Source organism: Crinia signifera, chromosome 5 (genome assembly GCF_055691185.1).
Source record: "Crinia signifera chromosome 5, ASM5569118v1, whole genome shotgun sequence".
In the NCBI taxonomy this organism is placed as follows: Eukaryota; Metazoa; Chordata; class Amphibia; order Anura; family Myobatrachidae; genus Crinia; species Crinia signifera.
Genome location: NC_139221.1, coordinates 334,840,204 through 334,867,675, shown reverse-complemented (window position 1 = coordinate 334,867,675; position 27,472 = coordinate 334,840,204). Strand labels below are relative to the sequence as shown.

The 27,472-nt window shown below is 48.2% G+C and overlaps 1 protein-coding gene across 3 annotated transcripts in view; it reads left to right on the top strand.

Annotated features, from left to right (window-relative positions):
- Positions 1–20,112, top strand: part of KIFC2 (kinesin family member C2) — a 153,257-nt gene extending 133,145 nt beyond the window's left edge. For all 3 annotated transcript variants that reach the window (XM_083145078.1, XM_083145079.1, XM_083145080.1), the window contains 2 exons: positions 12,993–13,222; positions 18,763–20,112. In XM_083145078.1, coding sequence (XP_083001204.1) covers positions 12,993–13,222; positions 18,763–18,885 — 353 coding nt within the window. In that variant the 3' untranslated portion in view covers positions 18,886–20,112. The remainder of the gene's footprint in view (positions 1–12,992; positions 13,223–18,762) is intronic.
- The last annotated feature ends 7,360 nt before the right edge of the window (positions 20,113–27,472 follow it).

Here is a 27,472-nt window from a genome sequence, read left to right as displayed (position 1 = left end):
CAGGCTTGGGACGCACTGATCTGGACGAACAGCAGAAGCCCACTTGGGCTCACCCCTAACTGGCACCGGAAACACCTAGAAGGGTAGCATACAGCCATACTTCACTGGGTCGCCTGAAATCCATCCGAAGTCAGCAGCTAAGCAGTGATAGGCTGGATCAGTACCTATATGGTAGACCAATAGGGAATATCTGGTGCTGTATTTCACCACTAGGTAATTACGCTTGCTGTGTTTACAAGGGTGCAGTCCCACCATCTCACTATCATCCTATCCCTCCCTTTCTTTACATTGCCTAAGTCCAACGGCACCGACACCCCAAATTTTTGAAGGTTCTAGTGGTGGAGGGATGTATCCAGGGTGACAAACGTTTGCCACTCATAAATTACCAATATAATATATAAATAAGGTCATTTGGCAAACGAGTAGTCAAATCATTTTCACTGAAAGCTCTAAGTTATTAGCTGAAAATCGGCTGGATATTCTTAAATTACTCACAAAGTGTGATTATATTAATTCTAAACACAATTTATTTTAATACAGCTTATCATTAAAAGTTATATTTTAATATTTACCATTTATTACGCATTACCAACAATTTTTCCTGTAAGTGTGCCCCAAAAAACCTTATTGGTTCCCTTGAGTCATCTCTTTGACTACCCTTTTCAGTGTAAGTTTTGAACTAATTTTGGGAGCACCACCAACCAATGATTGCTGATCAGGTCTTTCCTGGATAGCTGTTGTCTATGTTGGTCAGTACTAACTATTACTTCTGACTGTCTATGCAAACACATCATTTTCTTAGCCTGTGCCAACCCACGCCCCATCTACACCCACTCTACATTCCGAGCAATGACCGTTACTACAGGTACTATACATTCCGAGCAATGACAGTTACTACAGGTACTCTACATTCCGAGCAATGACAGTTACTACAGGTACTCTACATTCCGAGCAATGACCGTTACTACAGGTACTCTACATTCCGAGCAATGACCGTTACTACAGGTACTCTACATTCCGAGCAATGACCGTTACTACAGGTACTCTACATTCCGAGCAATGACCGTTACTACAGGTACTCTACATTCCGAGCAATGACCGTTACTACAGGTACTCTACATTCCGAGCAATGACAGTTACTACAGGTACTCTACATTCCAAGTAATGGCCATTCCCACAGGTACTCTACATTCCGAGCAATGACCGTATCTACAGGTACTCTACATTCCCAGTAATAGCCGTTACTACAGGTTCTCTACATTCCGAGCAATGGCCGTATCTACAGGTACTCTACATTCCGAGCAATGGCTGTTACTACAGGTACTCTACATTCCGAGCAATGGCCGTTACTACAGGTTCTCTACATTCCAAGCAATGGCCGTATCTACAGGTACTCTACATTCCGAGCAATGGCCGTTACTACAGGTGCTCTACATTCCGAGTAATGGCCATTCCCACAGGAACTCTACATTCCGAGTAATGACCGTTACTACAGGTACTCTACATTCCGAGTAATGGCAATTACTACAGGTACTCTACATTCCGAGTAATGGCAATTACTACAGGTACTCTACATTCCGAGTAATGGCAATTACTACAGGTACTCTACATTCCGAGTAATAGCCGTTACTACAGGTACTATACATTCCGAGTAATCACCGTTACTACAGGTACTATACATTCCAAGTAATAGCTGTTACTGCAGGTACTCTACATTCCGAGTAATGGCAATTACTACAGGTACTCTACATTCCGAGTAATGGCAATTACTACAGGTCCTCTACATTCCCAGAAATAGCCGTTACTACAGGTACTCTACATTCTGAGTAATAGCCGTTACTACAGGTACTCTACATGCCCAGAAATAGCCGTTACTACAGGTACTCTACATTCCGAGTAATAGCCATTACTACAGGTCCTCTACATTCCGAGTAATAGCCGTTACTACAGGTACTCTACATTCCGAGTAATAGCCGTTACTACAGGTCCTCTACATTCCCAGAAATAGCCGTTACTGCAGGTCCTCTACATTCCCAGTAATAGCCGTTACTACAGGTCCTCTACATTCCCAGTAATAGCCGTTACTACAGGTCCTCTACAGTCCCAGTAATAGCCGTTACTACAGGTCCTCTACAGTCCCAGTAATAGCCATTACTACAGATCCTCTACATTCCCAGTAATAGCCGTTACTACAGGTCCTCTACATTCCCAGTAATAGCCGTTACTACAGGTCCTCTACATTCCCAGTAATAGCCATTACTACAGGTACTCTACATTCCGAGTAATAGCCATTACTACAGGTCCTCTACATTCCCAGTAATAGCCGTTACTACAGGTACTCTACATTCCCAGTAATAGCCGTTACTACAGGTCCTCTACAGTCCCAGTAATAGCCGTTACTACAGGTACTCTACATTCTCTGTAATAGCCTTTACTACAGGTCCTTTACATTCCCAGTAATAGCCGTTACTACAGGTACTCTACATTCCCAGTAATAGCCGTTACTACAGGTCCTCTACATTCCCAGTAATAGCCGTTACTACAGGTCCTCTACAGTCCCAGTAATAGCCGTTTCTACAGGTCCTTTACATTCCCAGTAATAGCCGTTACTACAGGTACTCTACATTCCCAGTAATAGCCGTTACTACAGGTCCTCTACATTCCCAGTAATAGCCGTTACTACAGGTCCTCTACATTCCCAGTAATAGCCGTTACTACAGGTCCTCTACATTCCCAGTAATAGCCGTTACTACAGGTCCTCTACATTCCCAGTAATAGCCGTTACTACAGGTACTTAATGCATTACCAGGGAGGTCCAGGAACAGAGCATTTTCTCCCTGAAGGAGAGGGTCAGCCAATACATGTCCCACAACGGTGATATTGGAGAAATATTTACAAAAAAGAGGTGAAAAAGAAAGGAATAAAGAAGGACACAAACAGAAGGAGATACTGTCTCGACACTAAGGGAAGTATAGTCCAATTTTTATATTTTTTGACACTCGGCACCCCTATCTTCAGATCCGATCTATGCCCAAAGGGAGAGCGCCTAGTATCTGAATCCTATCTGTGTATATAAGTGTTTATCTTCCAGGGGTATTTAGGGTGAGACCCCAGGGTATTCAGAAGGGCGAACTTTCAACACATTAAGCGCCACGCTATCCTTCACTCCAGTTTTTCTCATACCATGTCCCCTCTGTCTGATCCGCCATGCCCCCTTCTCTCTGAGCCCTGCCCCATGTCCCCTCTGTCTGATCCGCCATGCCCCTTTCTCTCTGAGCCCTGCCCCATGTCCCCTCTGTCTGATCCCCCATGCCCCCTTCTCTCTGAGCCCTGCCCCATGTCCCCTCTGTCTGATCCACCATGCCCCCTTCTCTCTGAGCCCTGCCCCATGTCCCCTCTGTCTGATCCGCCATGCCCCCTTCTCTCTGAGCCCTGCCCCATGCCCTCTTCTCTCTGAGCCCTGCCCCGTGTCCCCCCTGTCTGATCCGCCATGCCCCCTTCTCTCTGAGCCCCTGCCCCATGTCCCCGCTGTCTGATCCACCATGCCCCTTCTCACTGAGCCCTGCCCCATGTCCGCTCTATCTGATCCCCCATGCGCCCTTCTCTCTGAGCCCTGCCCCATGTCCTCTCTGTCTGATCCCCCATGCCTCCTTCTCTCTGAGCCCTGCCCCATATCCCCTCTGTCTGATCCCCCATGCCCCCTTCTCTCTGAGCCCTGCCCCATGTCCCCTCTGTCTGATCCGCCATGTCCCCTTCTCTCTGAGCCCTGCCCCATGTCCCCTCTGTCTGATCCTCCATGCCCCCTTCTCTCTGAGCCCTGCCCCATGTCCCCTCTGTCTGATCCTCCATGCCCCCTTCTCTCTGAGCCCTGCCCCATGTAGCCTCTGTCTGATCCCCCATGTCCCCTTCTCTCTGAGCCCTGCCCCATGTCCCCTCTGTCTGATCCGCCATGCCCCCTTCTCTCTGAGCCCTGCCCCATGTCCGCTCTATCTGATCCCCCATGCCCCCTTCTCTCTGAGCCCTGCCCCATGTCCCCTCTGTCTGATCCCCCATGCCCCCTTCTCTCTGAGCCCCTGCTGTATCGCTCCACAGGGGGGAATTAGAGCTGCAGCGATAGCCGCAGTTCTGGGCGGGCAGAGGGGTCAGTGGTGTGTGGGCGGCGCTATCCAGGGGCAAGGGTATGGCTGACTCACCTGCTCCAGTCCCAGGCTCCCAGCCACTTTCTCCCTTCGGCCCGGCGGAAGCTCTGCTGCTGCTCACCACCGCCCTAGGCAAATGCCTAAAGCTGCCTAGTGGTGGGGCCGGCCCTGCTGAGAGTTACTCAGATCTGCGAGCACGTTCCACATCATTTTTAGGTGCAGCACCCATGGTAACGGTCCTTACGCTGACTGCAGATTATTAGGTGCAGCACCCATGGTAACGGTCCTTACAGACCACCAAATATAAACAAAAGGGAAGAGTCTCTTCTTTTAAACCAAATCAAACAAGCATCAAATCAGTGTCAGGTATTAATTATGGGGGATTTTAATTTACCCGACATTGATTGGGAAAACGAAACAGGTAAATCAGCAAGAAGCAATGGGTTCTTAAGCTTACTTAAAGACCAGTTTATTACACAAACGGTAGAAACTCCAACTCGTGATGAGGCACTCTTGGACTTAGTATTAACAAATAACACAGACTTAGTTTCAAACACACAAGTAATTGAACAATTAGGGAACAGTGATCACAATATGGTTTCACTGGAAATCAACTTCAGTAAATTACATCAAAAAGGATCTGCAAAATTACTAAACTTCAGAAAAGCGAACTTTGAATTATTCAGGGAAGCCCTAACAGGAATTGGGTGGGAAACGGTTATGGAGGGAAAAAATGCAGAGAAAATGTGGGATACCCTAAAAAAGGTGCTTGATTCACTAACTATTGAATACATTCCTAAAGTAACTAAAGGTAAATTCAATAAAAAAAGCCACCATGGTTTGACAAAAAAGTAAGGTCAGCTATCAACAATAAAACCAGAGCCTTTAAATTCTATAAAAATAACTTGAATGAGGAGGCGATCGCAAAATACAAATAATCAAACAAAACTTGTAAAGGGGTAATCAAAGCAGCTAAAATATTATATGAAGAGTGCATAGCCACTGAAAGAAAAACCAACCCAAAGAAGTTTTTTAAATACATAAATAGTAAACGTTTAATTAAGGAAAACATAGACCCACTAACTGATACTAGTGGAAAAAGTGTTGCTGAGGACAAGGGAAAAGCAAAACTGTTAAATGAGTTCTTCTCATCAGTATTTACTAAGGTAGAGCAGACTGTGGAACAAACATTTACCACAAAAGAGACAAATAAGCCAGATCTCATTGTGGATTTCACACCGAAGGAAATAATACTGAGGCTAAGCAAATTTAAAACAAATAAATCACCAGGGCCAGATGGGATTCATCCGAGGGTATTAATGGAATTAAGGGATGAACTAGCTACCCCCCTACATTATATCTTTAGCAAGTCACTATCGTCAGGTATAGTACCAAAAGATTGGAGAATAGCAGAGGTAGTGCCAATATTCAAAAAAGGAAAAAAGGAAGATCCCGCTAATTACAGACCCGTTAGTTTAACATCAATTGTGGGTAAACTATTTAAAGGATTTTTAAGGGATGGTATCCAGGAATATTTAGACCATCACCGTCTACTCAGTACTAACCAACATGGGTTCGTGAAGAATCGTTCATGCCAAACCAATCTATTAGAGTTCTATGAAGAGGTTAGCAAAAACCTCGATAATGGAAATGCTGTAGATGTGATTTTCCTAGATTTCGCTAAAGCATTTGATACTGTCCCACACAAGAGATTGATTAATAAAATGGAGAACCTAGGATTGTGTGAAAATATCTGCAGATGGGTAGGGAATTGGCTATGTAATAGAAAACAAAGAGTGGTTGTGAATGGTGCCGTATCAGATACGATACCGGTACTAAGTGGAGTGCCCCAGGGTTCGGTTTTGGGGCCCATTTTGTTTAACATTTTTATTAACGATATTGGGGTGGGGTTACTCAGCAATGTATCCATCTTTGCGGACGATACAAAACTTAGCAAAGTCATCAAATCATCAGAAGATGTCACCATGCTTCAAAATGATCTTGCAATTCTAGATGAGTGGGCAAAAAAATGGAAGATGAGGTTCAATGTAGATAAATGTAAGGTTATGCACCTTGGGAGACACAACCAGTGTGCAAGTTACAACCTTAGCAGAGAGGAACTGGGAAATTCCATACTTGAAAAGGATCTAGGAGTCCAAATAGACAGCAAACTGGGATGTAGTGCCCATTGTAATGTAGCTACAAAAAAGGCCAACAAAATTCTGGCATGTATTAAGAGGGGAATGGAAACTAGGGACTCAAGGGTAATTATGCCACTGTATAAAGCAGGCATGTCCAACGTTGGCCCTCCAGATGTTGTGAAACTATACATCCCAGCATGCTTTGCCACCGTTTTGCTAATAGAGAATGCTAAACCTATTGCAAAGCATGCTGGGATGTGTAGTTTCAAAACATCTGGAGGGCCAACGTTGGACATGCCTGGTATAAAGCATTGGTGAGACCTCACCTCGAATACGGAGTGCAGTTCTGGGCCCCACACTATAAAAAGGACATCATAGAATTAGAAAAAGTCCAAAGGCGAGCAACAAAGCTTATTAGGGGAATGGAGAATTTAAGCTACGGGGAGAGATTAAGCAATTTGGGACTATTTACATTGGAAAAGAGACGTTTAAGGGGGGACATGCTCAACATGTACAAGTATATCAAGGGCCAATATAAGGAACTGTCACACACCCTCTTTTCTACTAGAAAGGAATCTAGAACACGAGGGCATGAGTATAGATTAGAAGAAAAAAGATTTAATTCAGCTAGTAGAAAGAATTTCTTTACGGTCAGAACAGTCAAACTGTGGAACTCTCTTCCCAGAGAGGTGGTAACGGCTGGCTCATTAAATGCGTTCAAGGCAAAGTTGGACAAACATTTACTGGAGAAAAACATCCATGGGTACAAATAAGAAATATAATCTGTCTGTAAAATATCAGAACCTACCAAATCAGCAATGGATATCTATACCAGGTTGAACTAAAAGGACGCAACTCTTTTTTCAGCCTTACCTACTATGTAACTATAACTTACGCTGACTGCAGAGTATTAGGTGCAGCACCCATGGTGACGGTCCTTACGCTGACTGCAGAGTATTAGGTGCAGCACCCATGGTGACGGTCCTTACGCTGACTGCAGAGTATTAGGTGCAGCACCCATGGTGACGGTCCTTACGCTGACTGCAGAGTATTAGGTGCAGCACCCATGGTGACGGTCCTTACGCTGACTGCAGAGTATTAGGTGCAGCACCCATGGTGACGGTCCTTACGCTGACTGCAGAGTATTAGGTGCAGCACCCATGGTAACGGCCCTTACGCTGACTGCAGCATATTAGGTGCAGCACCCATGGTAACGGTCCTTACGCTGACTGCAGAGTATTAGGTGCAGCACCCATGGTAACGGTCCTTACGCTGACTGCAGAGTATTAGGTGCAGCACCCATGGTAACGGTCCTTACGCTGACTGCAGAGTATTAGGTGCAGCACCCATGGTAACGGTCCTTACGCTGACTGCAGAGTATTAGGTGCAGCACCCATGGTAACGGTCCTTACGCTGACTGCAGAGTATTAGGTGCAGCTCCCATGGTAACGGTCCTTACGCTGACTGCAGCATATTAGGTGCAGCACCCATGGTAACGGTCCTTACGCTGACTGCAGCATATTAGGTGCAGCACCCATGGTAACGGTCCTTACGCTGACTGCAGAGTATTAGGTGCAGCACCCATGGTAACGGTCCTTACACTGACTGCAGAGTATTAGGTGCAGCACCCATGGTGACGGTCCTTACGCTGACTGCAGAGTATTAGGTGCAGCACCCATGGTAACGGTCCTTACGCTGACTGCAGAGTATTAGGTGCAGCACCCATGGTAACGGTCCTTACGCTGACTGCAGAGTATTAGGTGCAGCTCCCATAGTAATGGGTCCTTACGCTGACTGCAGAGTATTAGGTGCAGCACCCATGGTAACGGTCCTTACGCTGACTGCAGAGTATTAGGTGCAGCACCCATGGTAACGGTCCTTACGCTGACTGCAGAGTATTAGGTGCAGCTCCCATAGTAATGGGTCCTTACGCTGACTGCAGAGTATTAGGTGCAGCACCCATGGTAACGGTCCTTACGCTGACTGCAGAGTATTAGGTGCAGCACCCATGGTGACGGTCCTTACGCTGACTGCAGAGTATTAGGTGCAGCACCCATGGTAACGGTCCTTACGCTGACTGCAGCATATTAGGTGCAGCACCCATGGTAACGGTCCTTACGCTGACTGCAGAGTATTAGGTGCAGCACCCATGGTAACGGTCCTTACACTGACTGCAGAGTATTAGGTGCAGCACCCATGGTGACGGTCCTTACGCTGACTGCAGAGTATTAGGTGCAGCACCCATGGTAACGGTCCTTACGCTGACTGCAGAGTATTAGGTGCAGCACCCATGGTAACGGTCCTTACGCTGACTGCAGAGTATTAGGTGCAGCTCCCATAGTAATGGGTCCTTACGCTGACTGCAGAGTATTAGGTGCAGCACCCATGGTAACGGTCCTTACGCTGACTGCAGAGTATTAGGTGCAGCACCCATGGTGACGGTCCTTACGCTGACTGCAGAGTATTAGGTGCAGCACCCCATGGTGACGGTTCTTACGCTGACTGCGAAGAAAGGGAAGTGGTCGACTGCGCTAGGTAAATGTAAATTGTGAACTAAACACAATGAATGAAAAAAGGTTATACAATTTATTAAAATTTATCATATGTAATAAGACAATAAATAAAATAAAGATAAAAAGTGACACTGGTAGTTATATTCACCCTTCGGTCGGTCATAAGAGTCCAATCCAGTTGGTAATTTAGGTGATTTGTAATCCGTTTGGAAAATTGGATGGATGGATCCACACCTGGCAATTTCTTAAGGTGATGTAGCAAAGTGAGGGGCCAGTTCACTTTGTTTGTAGACCGCAGAATTGATAATTTTACCAGATGGATAGGGAGACACCGGATTTTGTGGGAAATGGTGGAACCTCTGCATTCAAACCGGGCTTTATTAAGGGGGTGGCGTACCTCCAGATGTTGTAGAGCCACGGATAGAAGTCCAGGGAACCAAGATGTTACATCCACTGTTGGTGCAAAGCGGTGGTATTAAGATGAACAGTTCTGCTGGGAGTAGAAATCTCCTATTGCAGGTGCTGGTCTCCTATTGCTGGTGCTGTCAAAAGGTTGACACAGACCGTGGGTGTCGATTGCTGAAGTGGTATCAGGTCACTGAAACTGCACCTAGGCGTTTCGCTGCTCTTGGCAGCTTTTTCAAGGTGACTTGAGTGGGAGACTGGTAGGGTTTAAATACCCTGTACAATGAATGTATTCATACACACCTGACCTTAATTGTTTGGCATATTTAATCGATAATACTAATAAAAACATAAGAATATGTATTGGGAGGAGACAGACCTATTATTATAAACCTTATAGACAATGTTAACATACAAAGTTACCTTTATATTCAGATAAAAAATATCTCCGATCTGGGGCTCGTACCTGACGGAAGTATGGTATTTAGCCGAACTTCCGGTGCTTGGAACGCAAGCGACCGGAAGTAGTTAGGTCTCTATTGCTGTGCCCCGTTTTTTTGTGTAGGGCATCATATACGCGGCTCACAGGTTCCGTCTATAGAGATGTCTAAGGCGGAAGTGATTATCTTATGAGACGCATAGCGGGCGGAAGTAATCCTTGTGTGGAACGCATATCGCTGTTCCTAATATTCCTTTTGATTGTACTCAAGTAACGGTCACCAAATGGAGATATTTCTGACAAATGAGAACAATTATAAGTACATACTAGGTCTAAGGGAGTTTATTACGGTTCTTTGCTATTATTTTATTATTAAGACGAATTACTCTTCTGGTATATATCCAGATACGGTTTCCATAGTAACCAAAGAAGGAGAGATTATATTGTTATAAACAGAGACTGTGAATCAAATATATCCCGTATACAGATTCCATATAAAGTCGAATATTGCATAATCCATATCATAAACACAGACAGTATTCCAAGATGTTAGTTTCGAAAACATTTATATATATATATATATAGATATATGTTGTACAGAGTTGTATATTCAAAACGACAAAAAATACAAAAAAATGAAGAAAACATAAATAAATGTATATATACAAGAGAAACGTAATAGAGAAACTTGGAGGCTCAGATAATTGCATTCAGTTCAATGGCCTCATTTAGACCGTCAGGATGCACTGACTGCATCCTGAACATCCAATAAACTTCCTGCTTGCAGAGTTTCTTGAATCGGTCCCCCCCCCCTGATGGTATGTGGGATACGTTCTAAGCCTATCACACTAATTTCTTTCGGATTACCTTGATGTTTTTCGGAAAAGTGTCGCGAGACACTATGTGAGGGTATTTGTTTGAGAATATTTCGTCTATGCTCACAAAATCTAATTTTAAGTTTCCTGGTAGTGCGACCAATATATTTAAGCCCGCATGGGCATGTTAACATGTATATAGTAAAATCAGAGTTACAATTAATGTGAGTTTTTATTGGGTATACAGTTTCTTCATTATCCATTATTTGTGTGATGGGTTTGTGGGGGATGTATGCACAGGTTATACACCTTGTGCTTCCGCATCTAAAAAACCCTTTAGGGGCGGGATTAAGCCACGTATCAGTGGTTTCATTTTTAGTTTTACACCGTTCTTCTGTTTTTTTTTTATGAAACTGGGTGCCAAGGAGCTTTTAAGAGTTTGGTTCCTTTTGAAGACAAACCTAGGTTTTTCTGGTAATAGGTCAGAGAGGAGGGGATCTTGTTTGAGTATATTATAATTTTTTCTTATTATTTTTTGGATTTTAGAAGAGTGATTATTGTATGTGGATACAAAGGCCATCTGATATTTATTTTGTTGGTTACTAATAGCAGGAATTTTTTGAAGCTGACAAGGGAGGAGTTGTGATAATTTTTTCTCTAGGATTTTATTTCTATCTAAAGATTTAACTTCTCTGAGTGCTTTTTCAAGTAATGTTTTTGGGTATCCTCTGGATTCAAAAGAGCTCATCATTTCTTCCGCTTGTTGGTCGAATAGATGGGTATACGAGCAATTCCTAAACAAACGGAGAAATTGGCCCTTTGGGATCCCCTTTTTCCAGGGCATGTGATGTGCACTGGAGAAATGTAAATATGCCGCTGAACCTACTTCCTTGGTGAAGTTGGAAGTGGTAATTGTTTCGCCAGATGCTTCAAGGGCTATATCCAGGTAGGAAATGCGGTTCGGGTGAAGGGTATGTGTGAAATGGAAATTGTATGTGTTTGTGTTGAGGTGATTAACGAAATTTAGTGCTGTTTGTGTGTCCCCATCCCAAATAATAAATAGATCGTCTATATAACGGCCATAGAGGACCAGGTTCGCTGCGAAGTTGCTGTTCCAAATCAGTTCTTGTTCGACTTCGCCCATGTATAAATTCGCATAACTGGGTGCGAACCTGGTCCCCATGGCCGTCCCCATCACCTGTAGAAAGAAGGTGTTCTGAAACAAAAAAGCATATTAGGTGCAGCACCCATGGTAACGGTCCTTACGCTGACTGCAGAGTATTAGGTGCAGCACCCATGGTAACGGTCCTTACGCTGACTGCAGAGTATTAGGTGCAGCACCAATGGTAACGGTCCTTACGCTGACTGCAGAGTATTAGGTGCAGCTCCCATAGTAACGGGTCCTTACGCTGACTGCAGAATATTAGGTGCAGCTCCCATGGTGACGGTCCTTACGCTGACTGCAGAGTATTAGGTGCAGCACCCATGGTGACGGTCCTTACGCTGACTGCAGAGTATTAGGTGCAGCACCCCATAATGACGGTTCTTACGCTGACTGCAGAGTATTAGGTGCAGCACCCATGGTAATGGTTCTTACACTGAATGTACTCCCCCCCCATTCAGTGTCGGAACCACGACTAGAGGTGTCCTACCTAATACCCCCATTCGGTGTAAGAACCACGATTAGTGGTGTCCTACCTATTCCCCCTTCCCCCCCGATTCGGTGGAAGAACCATGATTAGAGGTGTCCTACCTAATATCCCCCCCATTCGGTGTAAGAACCACAACTAGAGGTGTCCTACCTAATATCCCCCCCATTCGGTGTAAGAACCACGATAAGAGGTGTCCTACCTAATTCCCCCCCCCCTACTCGGTGTACGGACCACGACTCGAGGTGTTATACCTAATACCACCCCATTTGGTGTAAGAACCACGATTATAGGTGTCCTACCTAATACCTCCCCCCACTCGGTTTAAGAACCAAGATTAGAGGTGTCCTACCTAATACCCCCCATTTGGTGTAAGAACCATGATTAGAGGTGTCCTACCTAATACCCCTCATTCGGTGTAAGAACCACGATTAGAGGTGTGCTACCTAATACCCCCCACTCAGTGTAGGAACCACAATTAGAGGTGTCCTACCTAATACCCCCCACTCGGTGTAAGAACCATGATCAGAGGTGTGCTACCTAATACCCCCCACTTGGTGTAGGAACCACGATTAGAGGTGTCCTACCTAATACCCCCCACTCGGTGTAGGAACCACGATTACAGGTGTCCTACCTAATACCCCCCATTCGGTGTAAGAACCACGATTACAGGTGTCCTACCTAATACCCCCCATTCGGTGTAAGAACCACGATTACAGGTGTCCTACCTAATACCCCCCCATTCGATGTAAGATCCACTATTAGAGGTGTGCTACCTAATACCCCCCACTCGGTGTAAGAACCACGATTAGAGGTGTCCTACCTAACGCTCACCATTTGGTATCAGAATTACAACTAGTGTTGCACATCGGAAATGTCTTCTGTCTTCAGGAAAGATGAACTTGGTGGATCTGGCCGGATCGGAGCGTGTATGGAAGTCCGGGGCGGAGGGGGAGAGGTTGAAGGAAGCACAGAATATAAACAAATCTCTGCTGGCCCTGGGAGAAGTGATTCAGGCACTAAGGGCCAAGCAAGGACACATCCCCTTCAGGAACTCCAAACTGACCTACCTGCTGCAGGACTCTCTGGGCAAGGGAAACAAAACTGTCATGATGGTTCAGGTGCGAGTCACAGGGGATCAATGCAGATTATAGCCACCATGATGGGTGCTGCAGTGCATGCTCGGAATAATGACTGCTACAGTGCATACTGGGAATATAGACTGCTGCAGTGCATGCTGGGAATATAGACTGCTGCAGTGCATGCTGGGAATAATGTCTTCTGCAGTGCATGCTGGGAATAATGACTGCTGCAGTGCATGCTGGGAATAATGACTGCTACTGTGCATGCCGGGAATAATGACAGCTACAGTGCATGCTGGGAATAGCAACTGCTGAAGTGCATGCTGAAAATAAGGACTGCTACAGTGCATGCTGGGAATGATGAGTGCTACAGTGCATGCTGGGAATGACGACTATACAGTTTGGAAAAACCCGTGCTGCACTGCATGCTGGGAATGGCGGCTGCTACTGTGCATGCAGAATGTCTTATAGTGTAATATATGTGACATAAAGCTGGGGGGCAATGATTTACGATTTGTTGGCTGCACAATAAGCCAAATACACTGCTAGGGACTCCGTCACTGACACCGTAGAAGGGACTAGGGACTCCATCATTGCCGCCATAGAAGGGACTTCGTCACTGATGCGGTAGAAGGGACTAGGGACTCCGTCACTGACGCGGTAGAAGGAACTAGCGACTCCGTCACTGACAAGGTAGAAGGGACTAGCGACTTCGTCACTCACGCCGTAGAAGGGGCTGGGGACTCCGTCAATGACGTCTTAGAAGGGACTAGGGACTCCGTCACTGACACCGTAGAAGGGACTAGGGACTCCGTAACTGACACCGTAGAAGGGACTAGGGACTCCGTCACTGACACCGTAGAAGGGACTAGGGACTCCGTCACTGACACCGTAGAAGGGACTAGGGACTCCATCATTGCCGCCATAAAGGGGACTAGGAACTCCGTCACTGACGCCGTAGAAGGGGCTAGGAACTCCGTCACTGACGCCGTAGAAGGGACTAGGGACTCTGTCACTGTCGCCATAGAAAGGACTAGGGACTCCATCACTGACTCGGTAGAAGGGACTAGGGACTCCGTCACTGACACCGCAGAAGGGACTAGGGACTTCGTCCCTGACGCCGTAGAAGGGACTACATCACTGCCGCCATAAAGGGGACTAGGAACTCCGTCACTGCTGCCGTAGAAGGGACTAGGGACTCCGTCACTAAGACAGTAGAAGGGACTAGGAACTCAGTCACTGCTGCTGTAGAAGGGACTAGGGACTCCGTCACTGACACCGTAGAAGGGACTAGGGACTCCTTCACTGACACCGTAGAAGGGACTAGGAACTCCGTCACTGACACCGTAGACAGGACTAGGGACTCCATCATTGCCGCCATAGAAGGGACTTCATCACTGATGCGGTAGAAGGGACTAGGGACTCCGTCACTGACGCGGTAGAAGGGACTAGCGACTCCGTCACTGACACGGTAGAAGGGACTAGCGACTCCGTCACTCACGCCGTAGAAGGGACTAGGGACTCCATCATTGCCGCCATAAAGGGGACTAGGAACTCCATCACTGACGTCGTAGGAGGGACTAGGAACTCCGTCACTGTCGCCATAGAAGGGACTGGGGTCTCCGTCACTGATCCCGTAGAAGGGACTAGGGACTCCATCATTGCATCCAAAAAGGGGACTAGGATCTCCGTCACTGCTGCCGTAGAAGGGACTAGGGACTCCGTCACTGACACTGTAGAAGGGACTAGGGACTCCATCATTGCCGCCATAGAAGGGACTAGGGACTTCGTCACTGACGCGGTAGAAGGGACTAGGGACTCCATCATTGTCGCCATAAAGGGGACTAGGAACTCCGTCACTGCTGCCGTAGAAGGGACTGGGGACTCCGTCACTTGCACCATAGAAGAGACTAGGAACTCCATCACTGACACCATAGAAGGGACTAGGGACTCCGTCACTGCTGCCGTAGAAGGGACTAGGGACTCCGTCACTGACACCGTAGAAGGGACTAGGGACTCCTTCACTGACACCGTAGAAGGGACTAGGAACTCCGTCACTGACACCGTAGAAGGGACTAGGGACTCCATCATTGCCGCCATAGAAGGGACTTCGTCACTGATGCGGTAGAAGGGACTAGGGACTCCGTCACTGACGCGGTAGAAGGGACTAGCGACTCCGTCACTGACACGGTAGAAGGGACTAGGGACTCCGTCAATGACGTCTTAGAAGGGACTAGGGACTCCGTCACTGACACCGTAGAAGGGACTAGGGACTCCGTCACTGACGCCGTAGAATGGACTAGGGACTCCATCATTGCCGCCATAAAGGGGACTAGGGACTTCGTCACTGACGCGGTAGAAGGGACTAGGGACTCCATCATTGTCGCCATAAAGGGGACTAGGAACTCCGTCACTGCTGCCGTAGAAGGGACTGGGGACTCCGTCACTGGCACCATAGAAGAGACTAGGAACTCCATCACTGACACCATAGAAGGGACTAGGGACTCCGTCACTGCTGCCGTAGAAGGGACTAGGGACTCCGTCACTGTCGCCATAGAAAGGACTAGGGACTCCGTCACTGACACCGTAGAAGGGACTAGGGACTTCGTCACTGACGCGGTAGAAGGGACTAGGGACTCCATCATTGCCGCCATAAAGGGGACTAGGATCTCCGTCACTGCTGCCGTAGAAGGGACTAGGGACTCCGTCACTGACACTGTAGAAGGGACTAGGGACTCCATCATTGCCGCCATAGAAGGGACTAGGGACTTCGTCACTGACGCGGTAGAAGGGACTAGGGACTCCATCATTGTCGCCATAAAGGGGACTAGGAACTCCGTCACTGCTGCCGTAGAAGGGACTGGGGACTCCGTCACTGGCACCATAGAAGAGACTAGGAACTCCATCACTGACACCATAGAAGGGACTAGGGACTCCGTCACTGCTGCCGTAGAAGGGACTAGGGACTCCGTCACTGTCGCCATAGAAAGGACTAGGGACTCCGTCACTGACACCGTAGAGGGGACTAGGGACTTCGTCACTGACGCGGTAGAAGGGACTAGGGACTCCATCATTGCCGCCATAAAGGGGACTAGGATCTCCGTCACTGCTGCCGTAGAAGGGACTAGGGACTCCGTCACTGACACTGTAGAAGGGACTAGGGACTCCATCATTGCCGCCATAGAAGGGACTAGGGACTTCGTCACTGACGCGGTAGAAGGGACTAGGGACTCCATCATTGTCGCCATAAAGGGGACTAGGGACTCCGTCACTGCTGCCGTAGAAGGGACTGGGGACTCCGTCACTGGCACCATAGAAGAGACTAGGAACTCCATCACTGACACCATAGAAGGGACTAGGGACTCCGTCACTGCTGCCGTAGAAGGGACTAGGGACTCCGTCACTGACACCGTAGAAGGGACTAGGGACTCCTTCACTGACACCGTAGAAGGGACTAGGAACTCCGTCACTGACACCGTAGAAGGGACTAGGGACTCCATCATTGCCGCCATAGAAGGGACTTCGTCACTGATGCGGTAGAAGGGACTAGGGACTCCGTCACTGACGCGGTAGAAGGGACTAGCGACTCCGTCACTGACACGGTAGAAGGGACTAGCGACTCCGTCACTCACGCCGTAGAAGGGACTGGGGACTCCGTCAATGACGTCTTAGAAGGGACTAGGGACTCCGTCACTGACACCGTAGAAGGGACTAGGGACTCCGTCACTGACGCCGTAGAAGGGACTAGGGACTCCATCATTGCCGCCATAAAGGGGACTAGGAACTCCATCACTGACGTCGTAGGAGGGACTAGGAACTCCGTCACTGTCGCCATAGAAGGGACTGGGGTCTCCGTCACTGACACCGTAGAAGGGACTGGGGTCTCCGTCACTGATCCCGTAGAAGGGACTAGGGACTCCATCATTGCATCCAAAAAGGGGACTAGGATCTCCGTCACTGCTGCCGTAGAAGGGACTAGGGACTCCGTCACTGACACTGTAGAAGGGACTAGGGACTCCATCATTGCCGCCATAGAAGGGACTAGGGACTTCGTCACTGATGCGGTAGAAGGGACTAGGGACTCCATCATTGTCGCCATAAAGGGGACTAGGAACTCCGTCACTGCTGCCGTAGAAGGGACTGGGGACTCCGTCACTGGCACCATAGAAGAGACTAGGAACTCCATCACTGACACCATAGAAGGGACTAGGGACTCCGTCACTGCTGCCGTAGAAGGGACTAGGGACTCCGTCACTGTCGCCATAGAAAGGACTAGGGACTCCGTCACTGACACCGTAGAAGGGACTAGGGACTTCGTCACTGACGCGGTAGAAGGGACTAGGGACTCCATCATTGCCGCCATAAAGGGGACTAGGAACTCCGTCACTGCTGCCATAGAAGAGACTAGGAACTTCATCACTGACACCGTAGAAGGGACTAGGGACTCTGTCACTATCACAGTAGAAGGGACTAGGAACTCAGTCACTGCTGCCATAGAAGGGACTAGGGATTCCGTCACTGTCGCCATAGAAAGGACTAGGGACTCCATCACTGACTCAGTAGAAGGGACTAGGGACTCTGTCACTGACACCGTAGAAGGGACTAGGGACTCCATCATTGCCGCCATAGAAGGGACTAGGGACTTTGCCACTGACGCGGTAGAAGGGACTAGGTACTCCGTCACTGCTGCCGTAGAAGGGACTAGGGACGCCATCACTGACGCCGTAGAAGAGACTACGGACTCCATCATTGCCGCCATAAAGGGGACTAGGAACTCCGTCACTGCTGCCGTAGAAGGGACTGGGGACTCCGTCACTGGCACCGTAGAAGAGACTAGGAACTCCATCACTGACACAGTAGAAGGGACTAGGGACTCCATCATTGCCACCATAAAGGGGAATAGGAACTTAGTCACTGCTGCCGTAGAAGGGACTAGGAACTCCGTTACTGACCCCGCAGAAGGGACTAGGGACTCCGTCACTGACGCCATAGAAGGGACTAGGGACTTAGTCACTGACGCCGTAGAAGGGACTAGGGACTCCATCACTGATGCCGTAGAAGGGACTAGGGACTCCGTCGCTGATGACGTAGAAGGGAATAGGGACTCCATCACTGATGCCAAAAAAATCTACTAGGGACTCCGTCACTGACACCGTAGAAGGGACTAGGGACTCCGTCACTGACTCTGTAGAAGGGACTAGGGACTCCATCACTGACGCCGTAGAAGGGACTGGGGACTCCATCACTGGCGCCATGGAAGGGACTGGGGACTCCATTACTGATGCTGTAGAAGGAGATAAGGACTCCGTCACTGACGCCATAAAAGGGACTACTTATTCACTGATGCCGTAGAAGGGACTATGGATGTAGTAGAAGGTACTCTGTCATTGACACCGTGGAAGGGACTTCGCCACTGACGCCATCGAAGGGAATAGGCACTCCATCACTGACGCTGTAGAAGGGACTAGGCACTCCATCACTGACGCTGTAGAAGGGACTAGGTATGTAGTAGAAGGGACTCCGACACGGATGCCATAGAAGGGACTGAGGCCCTCACAATATCTCTTTTCCTGCTGCAGGTTTCACCGGTGGAAAGTAATGTCGGGGAGACCGTCTGCTCTTTGAACTTTGCTCAGCGGGTCTGTAAGGTGGAGCTGGGTCCGGCTTCTCGCAAGTTTGATCCAGCCAAGCCAGAGATATGACCGATCCCAGGCATGATGCCGCCCTCTGCGCCCCAGATAGAGGGCAATTGTCTTAGTAATATGAATCCTATGAGACACTGTCGTGCTTGGAAATACATTAGGCCAAACAAGTGTCACATTAAGGCAAATCAGGAGGACTGTAAGATACCAGGTTGGCATAATATATCGTCACCCGTGCCAGGGGAAAGGATCACTAAGGTGTCAGTGCAGCGGCCGGCTAAATTACTTGTAACATTTATTTATGTTTTGGCAACATACTCAGTCCTGCTTTACATAGGGGGACAAACCAGCAATAAGATGATGCAGATGGGTCAGAGGGCCCTGCTCACCTGCTTCCTATCTCTATATATATATAACACTCCGCCCACTGATCATCATGCCGCCAGCTGTCACTGAAAGCCGAGATGTAAATATATTGCCCATGAACCATGTGACCAGAATCTTACAAGGCTTGGAAGTTCGTTATTTCATGGTCAGGTTAGGGCTATTCATTTACAGGGACATCTGCCTACAGAACATGGTGCTGCAGTAACTCTCCTCCTGGTGCTGGGAACACGCAGTATCCCACCCTCCTGCTTCTGAGACTGTCACCAATTCCAGGATAAAGCCAACAAGGATGACAGCAGCTGGTTCCTCAGACCAGAGATCGGCGTTGTCATACAGGGTGCGGATATTACATAATGAGACTGAGATACGGGGGGGCACTGACCTTGGATTTGCAGGTGACCCCTGCCCCCCCCTGCACGGCATTGGAAGTTGTTTTTACCGCATGCTGCGACAATGCTCAGTAACACAGCGAGGTGTGGGTGCAGGAGGGGGGACACATAGAAGGGAACGGTGGGTGCAGGAGGGGGGACACATAGAAGGGAACGGTGGGGAAACGGTGGGTGCAGGAGGGGGGACACATAGAAGGGAACGGTAGGTGCAGGAGGGGGGACACATAGAAGGGAACGGTGGGTGCAGGAGGGGGGACACATAGAAGGGAACGGTGGGTGCAGGAGGTGGGACACATAGAAGGGAACGTGATATAAAGTACAGCGGCAGTCTCATTATATAAGAGCCGCACCTGGTACTCAGTGTAATCACACTATCCCGGACTATTCCTCTGCCACCCTTCATCTGTAACCTGTGACAGCTCCGCACCTTGTATAACAGATGGAATCATGTGTGTAATATACACTGTAACATTGTGTCCTCTAACCATCATTAAATGTACAGAATGTATAAGCCCCTGAATGGTGTCTAGCAAGCCTGACGCAGCACCCATCTACACCAGCCTGCCGCAGCACCCATCTACACCAGCCTGCCGCAGCACCCATCTACACCAGCCTGCGCAGCACCCATCTACACCAGCCTGCGCAGCACCCATCTACACCAGCCTGCGCATCACCCATCTACACCAGCCTACGCAGCACCCATCTACACCAGCCTGCGCATCACCCATCTACATCAGCCTGCGCATAACCCATCTACACCAGCCTGCCGCAGCACCCATCTACACCAGCCTGCCGCAGCACCCATCTACACCAGCCTGCCGCAGCACCCATCTACACCGGCCTGCCGCAGCACCCATCGACACCGGCCTGCCGCATCACCCATCTACACCAGCCTGCCGCAGCACCCGTCTACACCAGCCTGCCGCAGCACCCCTCTAAACCAGCCTGCCGCAACACCAGCCTGCCGCATCACCCATCTCCTATGCCAGCATTAGGGTTATGGACCACTTTGATCAGCAGAAGCTGGTTCTGTTTTTTATTCACATAGCAATGCGAATAGGACTCATTTTCGGGGGAGGGGATGAGCAGGACATAATTGCAGGATGGCCTCACGCATGTGCAATGGAATCTGTGCCAGACAACGTATGAACGTTTGGACACTTGATTTTCACAGATCCAGATTACTGTGATCACTGTATATGTCTGATGTATTACACACTGCACTATGTATAGCTGGCACTACTGCCGCATATACCGGGTTACTGTGATCGCTGTATATGTCTGATGTATTACACACACACTGCGCTATGTACGACTGGCACTACTGCCGCATATACCGGGTTACTGTGATCACTGTATATGTCTGATGTATTATACACACGGCACTATGTATGGCTGGCACTACTGCCGCATATACCGGGTTACTGTGATCACTGTATATGTCTGATGTATTACACACACTGCACTATGTATGGCTGGCACTACTGCCGCATATACCGGGTTACTGTGATCACTGTATATGTCTGATGTGTTACACACACTGCACTATGTATTGCTGGCACTACTGCCGCATATACCGGGTTACTGTGATCGCTGTATATGTCTGATGTCTTACACACACTGCACTATGTATGGCTGGCACTACTGCCGCATATACCGGGTTACTGTGATCGCTGTATAAGTCTGATGTATTACACACACTGCACTATGTATGGCTGGCACTACTGCCGCATATACCGGGTTACTGTGATCGCTGTATATGTCTGATGTATTACACACACTGCACTACCCTTATTCTGGTTGGTGCGGTCGAGCCGCATATGCGGCTCCGACCGCACCAGACGAATCCCCGCCCACCCTACGGATCGCCACGGCCGTCCGTACACGGACGGCTGGCGATCCGCATAAAAATGGTGGAGGCTACGCCTCCACCATGGTGGGAGCTGCCCCCTGCATTCGATGGTCGTCGACCATCGAAGGCAGGTCCGCACACCGCGGCAGCTCCCGCAAGCTGAGACCACACGGACAATCGTCCGTGTGGTAGCTTGTATGGGGGCTGAAAGCTGACATCCGGCGACGTCAGCTTTCCGCCCCCATGAGTTGCGTCATGCCCTCATTAGCATGCGTACGCCCCGCGTTTGCATGGGAACGCCCATGAAACGCGGGGCGTATACATAGGGAAATGAGGGCATGAAGCCCCTCACTCCCCTATACGCCCCCTTTGCGGCGTAGTAAATTTATGTGCGGCGAATTCGCCTGCACATGCGCAGATTGACCTCTGCGCATGTGCAGACGGAAAACATCGGCGGTACGGCCGCACGCGGGCCGTACCGCTCGAATCTGAATAAGGGCCTATGTATGGCTGGCACTACTGCCGCATATACCGGGTTACTGTGATCACTGTATATGTCTGATGTATTACACACACTGCACTATGTATTGCTGGCACTACTGCCGCATATACCGGGTTACTGTGATCGCTGTATATGTCTGATGTATTACACACACTGCACTATGTACGACTGGCACTACTGCCGCATATACCGGGTTACTGTGATCACTGTATATGTCTGATGTATTACACACACTGCACTATGTATTGCTGGCACTACTGCCGCATATACCGGGTTACTGTGATCGCTGTATATGTCTGATGTATTACACACACTGCACTATGTACGACTGGCACTACTGCCGCATATACCGGGTTACTGTGATCACTGTATATGTCTGATGTATTACACACACTGCACTATGTATGGCTGGCACTACTGCTGCATATACCGGGTTACTGTGATCGCTGTATATGTCTGATGTATTACACACACTGCACTATGTATGGCTGGCACTACTGCCGCATATACCGGGTTACTGTGATCACTGTATATGTCTGATGTATTACACACACTGCACTATGTATGGCTGGCACTACTGCCGCATATATCGGGTTACTGTGATCACTGTATATGTCTGATGTATTACACACACTGCACTATGTATTGCTGGCACTACTGCCGCATATACCGGGTTACTGTGATCGCTGTATATGTCTGATGTATTACACACACTGCGCTATGTACGACTGGCACTACTGCCGCATATACCGGGTTACTGTGATCACTGTATATGTCTGATGTATTACACACTGCACTATGTATGGCTGGCACTACTGCCGTATATACCGGGTTACTGTGATCGCTGTATATGTCTGATGTCTTACACACACTGCACTATGTATGGCTGGCACTACTGCCGCATATATCGGGTTACTGTGATCACTGTATATGTCTGATGTATTACACACACTGCACTATGTATGGCTGGCACTACTGCCGCATATACCGGGTTACTGTGATCACTGTATATGTCTGATGTATTACATACTGCACTATGTACGGCTGGCACTACTGCCGCATATACCGGGTTACTGTGATCACTGTATATGTCTGATGTATTACACACACTGCACTATGTATGGCTGGCACTACTGCCGTATATACCGGGTTACTGTGATCACTGTATATGTCTGATGCATTACACACACTGCACTGTGTACAGCTGACACTACTGCCGCATATACCGGGTTACTGTGATCACTGTATATGTCTGATGTATTACACACACTGCACTATGTACGGCTGGCACTACTGCCGCATATACCGGGTTACTGTGATCACTGTATATTTCTGATGTATTACACACACTGCACTATGTATGGCTGGCACTACTGCCATATATACCGGGTTACTGTGATCACTGTATATGTCTGATGTATTACACACACTGCACTATGTATGGCTGGCACTACTGCCGCATATACCGGGTTACTGTGATCACTGTATATGTCTGATGTATTACACACACTGCACTATGTATGGCTGGCACTACTGCCACATATACCGGGTTACTGTGATCACTGTATATGTCTGATGTATTACACACACTGCACTATGTATAGCTGGCACTACTGCCGCATATACCGGGTTACTGTGATCACTGTATATGTCTAATGTATTACACACACAGCGCTATGTATGGCTGGCACTACTGCCACATATACCGGGTTACTGTGATCACTGTATATGTCTGATGTATTACACACACTGCACTATGTATAGCTGGCACTACTGCCGCATATACCGGGTTACTGTGATCACTGTATATGTCTGATGTATTACACACACTGCCCTATGTATAGCTGGCACTACTGCCGCATATACCGGGTTACTGTGATCACTGTATACGTCTGATGTATTACACACACTGCACTATGTATGGCTGGCACTACTGCCGCATATACCGGGTTACTGTGATCACTGTATACGTCTGATGTATTACACACACTGCACTATGTACGGCTGGCACTACTGCCGCATATACCGGGTTACTGTGATAACTGTATATGTCTGATGTATTACACACACTGCACTATGTATGGCTGGCACTACTGCCGCATATACCGGGTTACTGTGATCACTGTATATGTCTGATGTATTACACACTGCACTATGTATGGCTGGCACTACTGCCGCATATACTGGGTTACTGTGATCACTGTATATGTCTGATGTATAACACACACTGCACTATGTACGACTGGCACTACTGCCGCATATACCGGGTTACTGTGATCACTGTATAAGTCTGATGTATTACACACACTGCACTATGTTCGACTGGCACTACTGCCGCATATACCGGGTTACTGTGATCACTGTATATGTCTGATGTATTACACACACTGCACTATGTATGGCTGGCACTACTGCCGCATATACCGGGTTACTGTGATCGCTGTATATGTCTGATGTATTACACACACTGCACTATGTATGGCTGGCACTACTGCCGCATATACCGGGTTACTGTGATCACTGTATATGTCTGATGTATTACACACTGCACTATGTATGGCTGGCACTACTGCCGCATATACCCGGTTACGGTGATCACTGTATACCTCTAATGTATTACACACACTGCACTATGTATGGCTGGCACTACTGCCGCATATACCGGGTTACTGTGATCACTGTATATGTCTGATGTATTACACACACTGCACTATGTATATGGCTGGCACTTCTGCCTCATATACCGGGTTACTGTGATCGCTGTATATGTCTGATGTATTACACACACACTGCGCTATGTATGACTGGCACTACTGCCGCATAGACCGGGTTACTGTGATCGCTGTATAGGTCTGATGTATAACACACTGCACTATGTATGGCTGGCACTACTGCCGCATATACCGGGTTACTGTGATCACTGTATATGTCTGATGTATTACACACACTGCACTATGTATGGCTGGCACTACTGCCATATATACCGGGTTACTGTGATCACTGTATATGTCTGACGTATTACACACACAGCGCTATGTATGGCTGGCACTACTGCCGCATATACCGGGTTACTGTGATCACTGTATATGTCTGATGTACTGTATTACACACACTGCACTATGTATGGCTGGCACTACTGCCGCATATACCGGGTTACTGTGATCACTGTATATGTCTGATGTATAACACACACTGCACTATGTATGGCTGGCACTACTGCCGCATATACCGGGTTACTGTGATCACTGTATATGTCTGATGTATTACACACACTGCACTATGGCCCTTATTCTGATTGACGCGGACTTTACCGCATACTTTCGGATCGCGTCTTTTCGGCGTCTGCGCATGCGTGGAGAACGCAACGCGCATGTGCCACGCCTTGACTCCGTACCTGTTCGGCCAAATCCCGTACAAAACTGTTCCCCGCAATCAGTCGGGAAATATGGGCGTATTATGGGCGTCATGCGGAATGACACATGGGCGTAGTTTCAAAGTGGGCAAAACGGGGCGGAAACATGGGCGGACACGGGGGAGTACACTTATGTTGGGGGGCGTACATTCGGATACCACTCCGAATGTACGCGATCAAAAAGGGAAGAAATGTGCGGTGTCCACAAGTGTACTATTGCTTTGCGGACACCACTCGTTCATGCGGTAGGCGAACGTACGCCTAATGACTACAAGCATTAACACCTGAACCCAATAGAATCGACTCCTTTACTCATTACTCACTAATAGGACGCTTGTCAGTGCTTTAATTGAAACCATTGCTGCTTCAAGGAAACCGTACTAATCCCCCACATATGCTGTACTTGTCACACACTTTAAAACTGCTAACAATGGACATGACTGAATATTAATACTAGCAATACACATGTGTATTCGACATGTACTCATGAAACCACACATTTTTGGTAAAGTAAACAAATTTATTTCTATACATGTCACAGTCAATGCCACTGTGATGCAATGACCAAAAAATAACAAATCCCAAACAAAAACAACATGGCAGGAATGTACAAAAATAAATAAGAATACAAAACAAATATAATTGCACACAGATGGACTACAGCACCTCCTATGTGCCACTGCACATGCAGCCAGTGGGAAATGAGGAGGCTGCTGGCCCTTCGACAGCAGGCCAACCTGCACCTGACCATTCTACAGCAGGGCAACCTACACCTGGCCCTTCTGCAGCAGGCCAACCTGCAGCTGGCTCATATGCACCATCAGCAGAATCATTTGGAACACAACCGGGGACTTCACAAGATAGTACCATGGCCATCACTTCAAGTACAGCTGACAGTAATGGCAGGCAAAAGAGGGCAACAGGGGCACCAAAAAGGACATATGAAGCAAGGGCTCATCTGGTTACCCTCAGCACGTGATTGGACAGAAGAAGCTGACACACACAGCACAATGGAAGATTTGGGACCACATAACGGTGGAGATTAATGCAGCCACAAGTTCATTTGCGACCACGTTTGGCCTTGGGAGGCTCCTTGGCCTGTGCAGCAGCTCTTCTGGCACGGGCAGATGCTGGGGCAGGTGGAGCAGATGATGTTGAGGGGTTGGCTGGTCTACCCCTCCTGCCAGCAGGGAGTGTTGCCGGTGGTAATGCACCAGAAACGGATGACATTAGGACCCTGTTGCTGGTAACCAGCTCCACCATAAGCTCATTATGGTGGAGGAGGAGATCATTTTGGCGGGTGGCTTGCTCGGCCAGCACCTGAGCACTTGCAGCCATGGCCTGATGTGACTCAGCCATGGCCTGCATGCTCGCAGCGATGGCCTGCTGGGTGCTGACCAAGCTCGCCAGGATCTCCTCGGTCCTATGCATCCGTTCTGATGCCAACTCTCCCTGCTGGTTGATGTCCCCAAGCATGTTGGCCAAGGCGGCCAAATCGGCTTGGGCCGATGGCTGCTGCTGCACAGGCCTACCCCTGGGGCCAAGTGGCACGGACTCCTCCACCTCCTGAGCAGAGTCGGCACCAAGCGGTGGGTTGTCTGTGGAAAAAGATAAACAAAATTAGGACACATTCTAAGATAATTACTTGCACAAGTTTATGGCATGACCAATATTTACCTTCAATAAAAGACGCAAACACTTCAGCTGGGGCCTCGCTATCCATCGTGCTCACCCCCCTGATCTCCTCAACTGATATACAGCTCTCGGCCATCAACTCCAGGGGGGTGAGCTCTAGCCCTGATGGCATGGGCCCGGCCCCAGATGTCTGGCTGTGTTCCCACCGCTTGGTCATCTTCCTCTTCAGGTTGGTTTTGAAGTCCTGCCACCTGCAATGTAAGTTGACATATTAATACATGTCACTCCAGATGTTAGCTGTTGCAGCCATTGCTCTGTGCTACATATTACGACATGTGATTAATGTCCAATAGATAATATTACATGCAACTATGATATCAACCGTTACAATACACATTCACAATCACCCTACTCTAACTCTCAACGAAATAACATGTCAATAATGTCTGTGTATCGTAACAACCTCACCG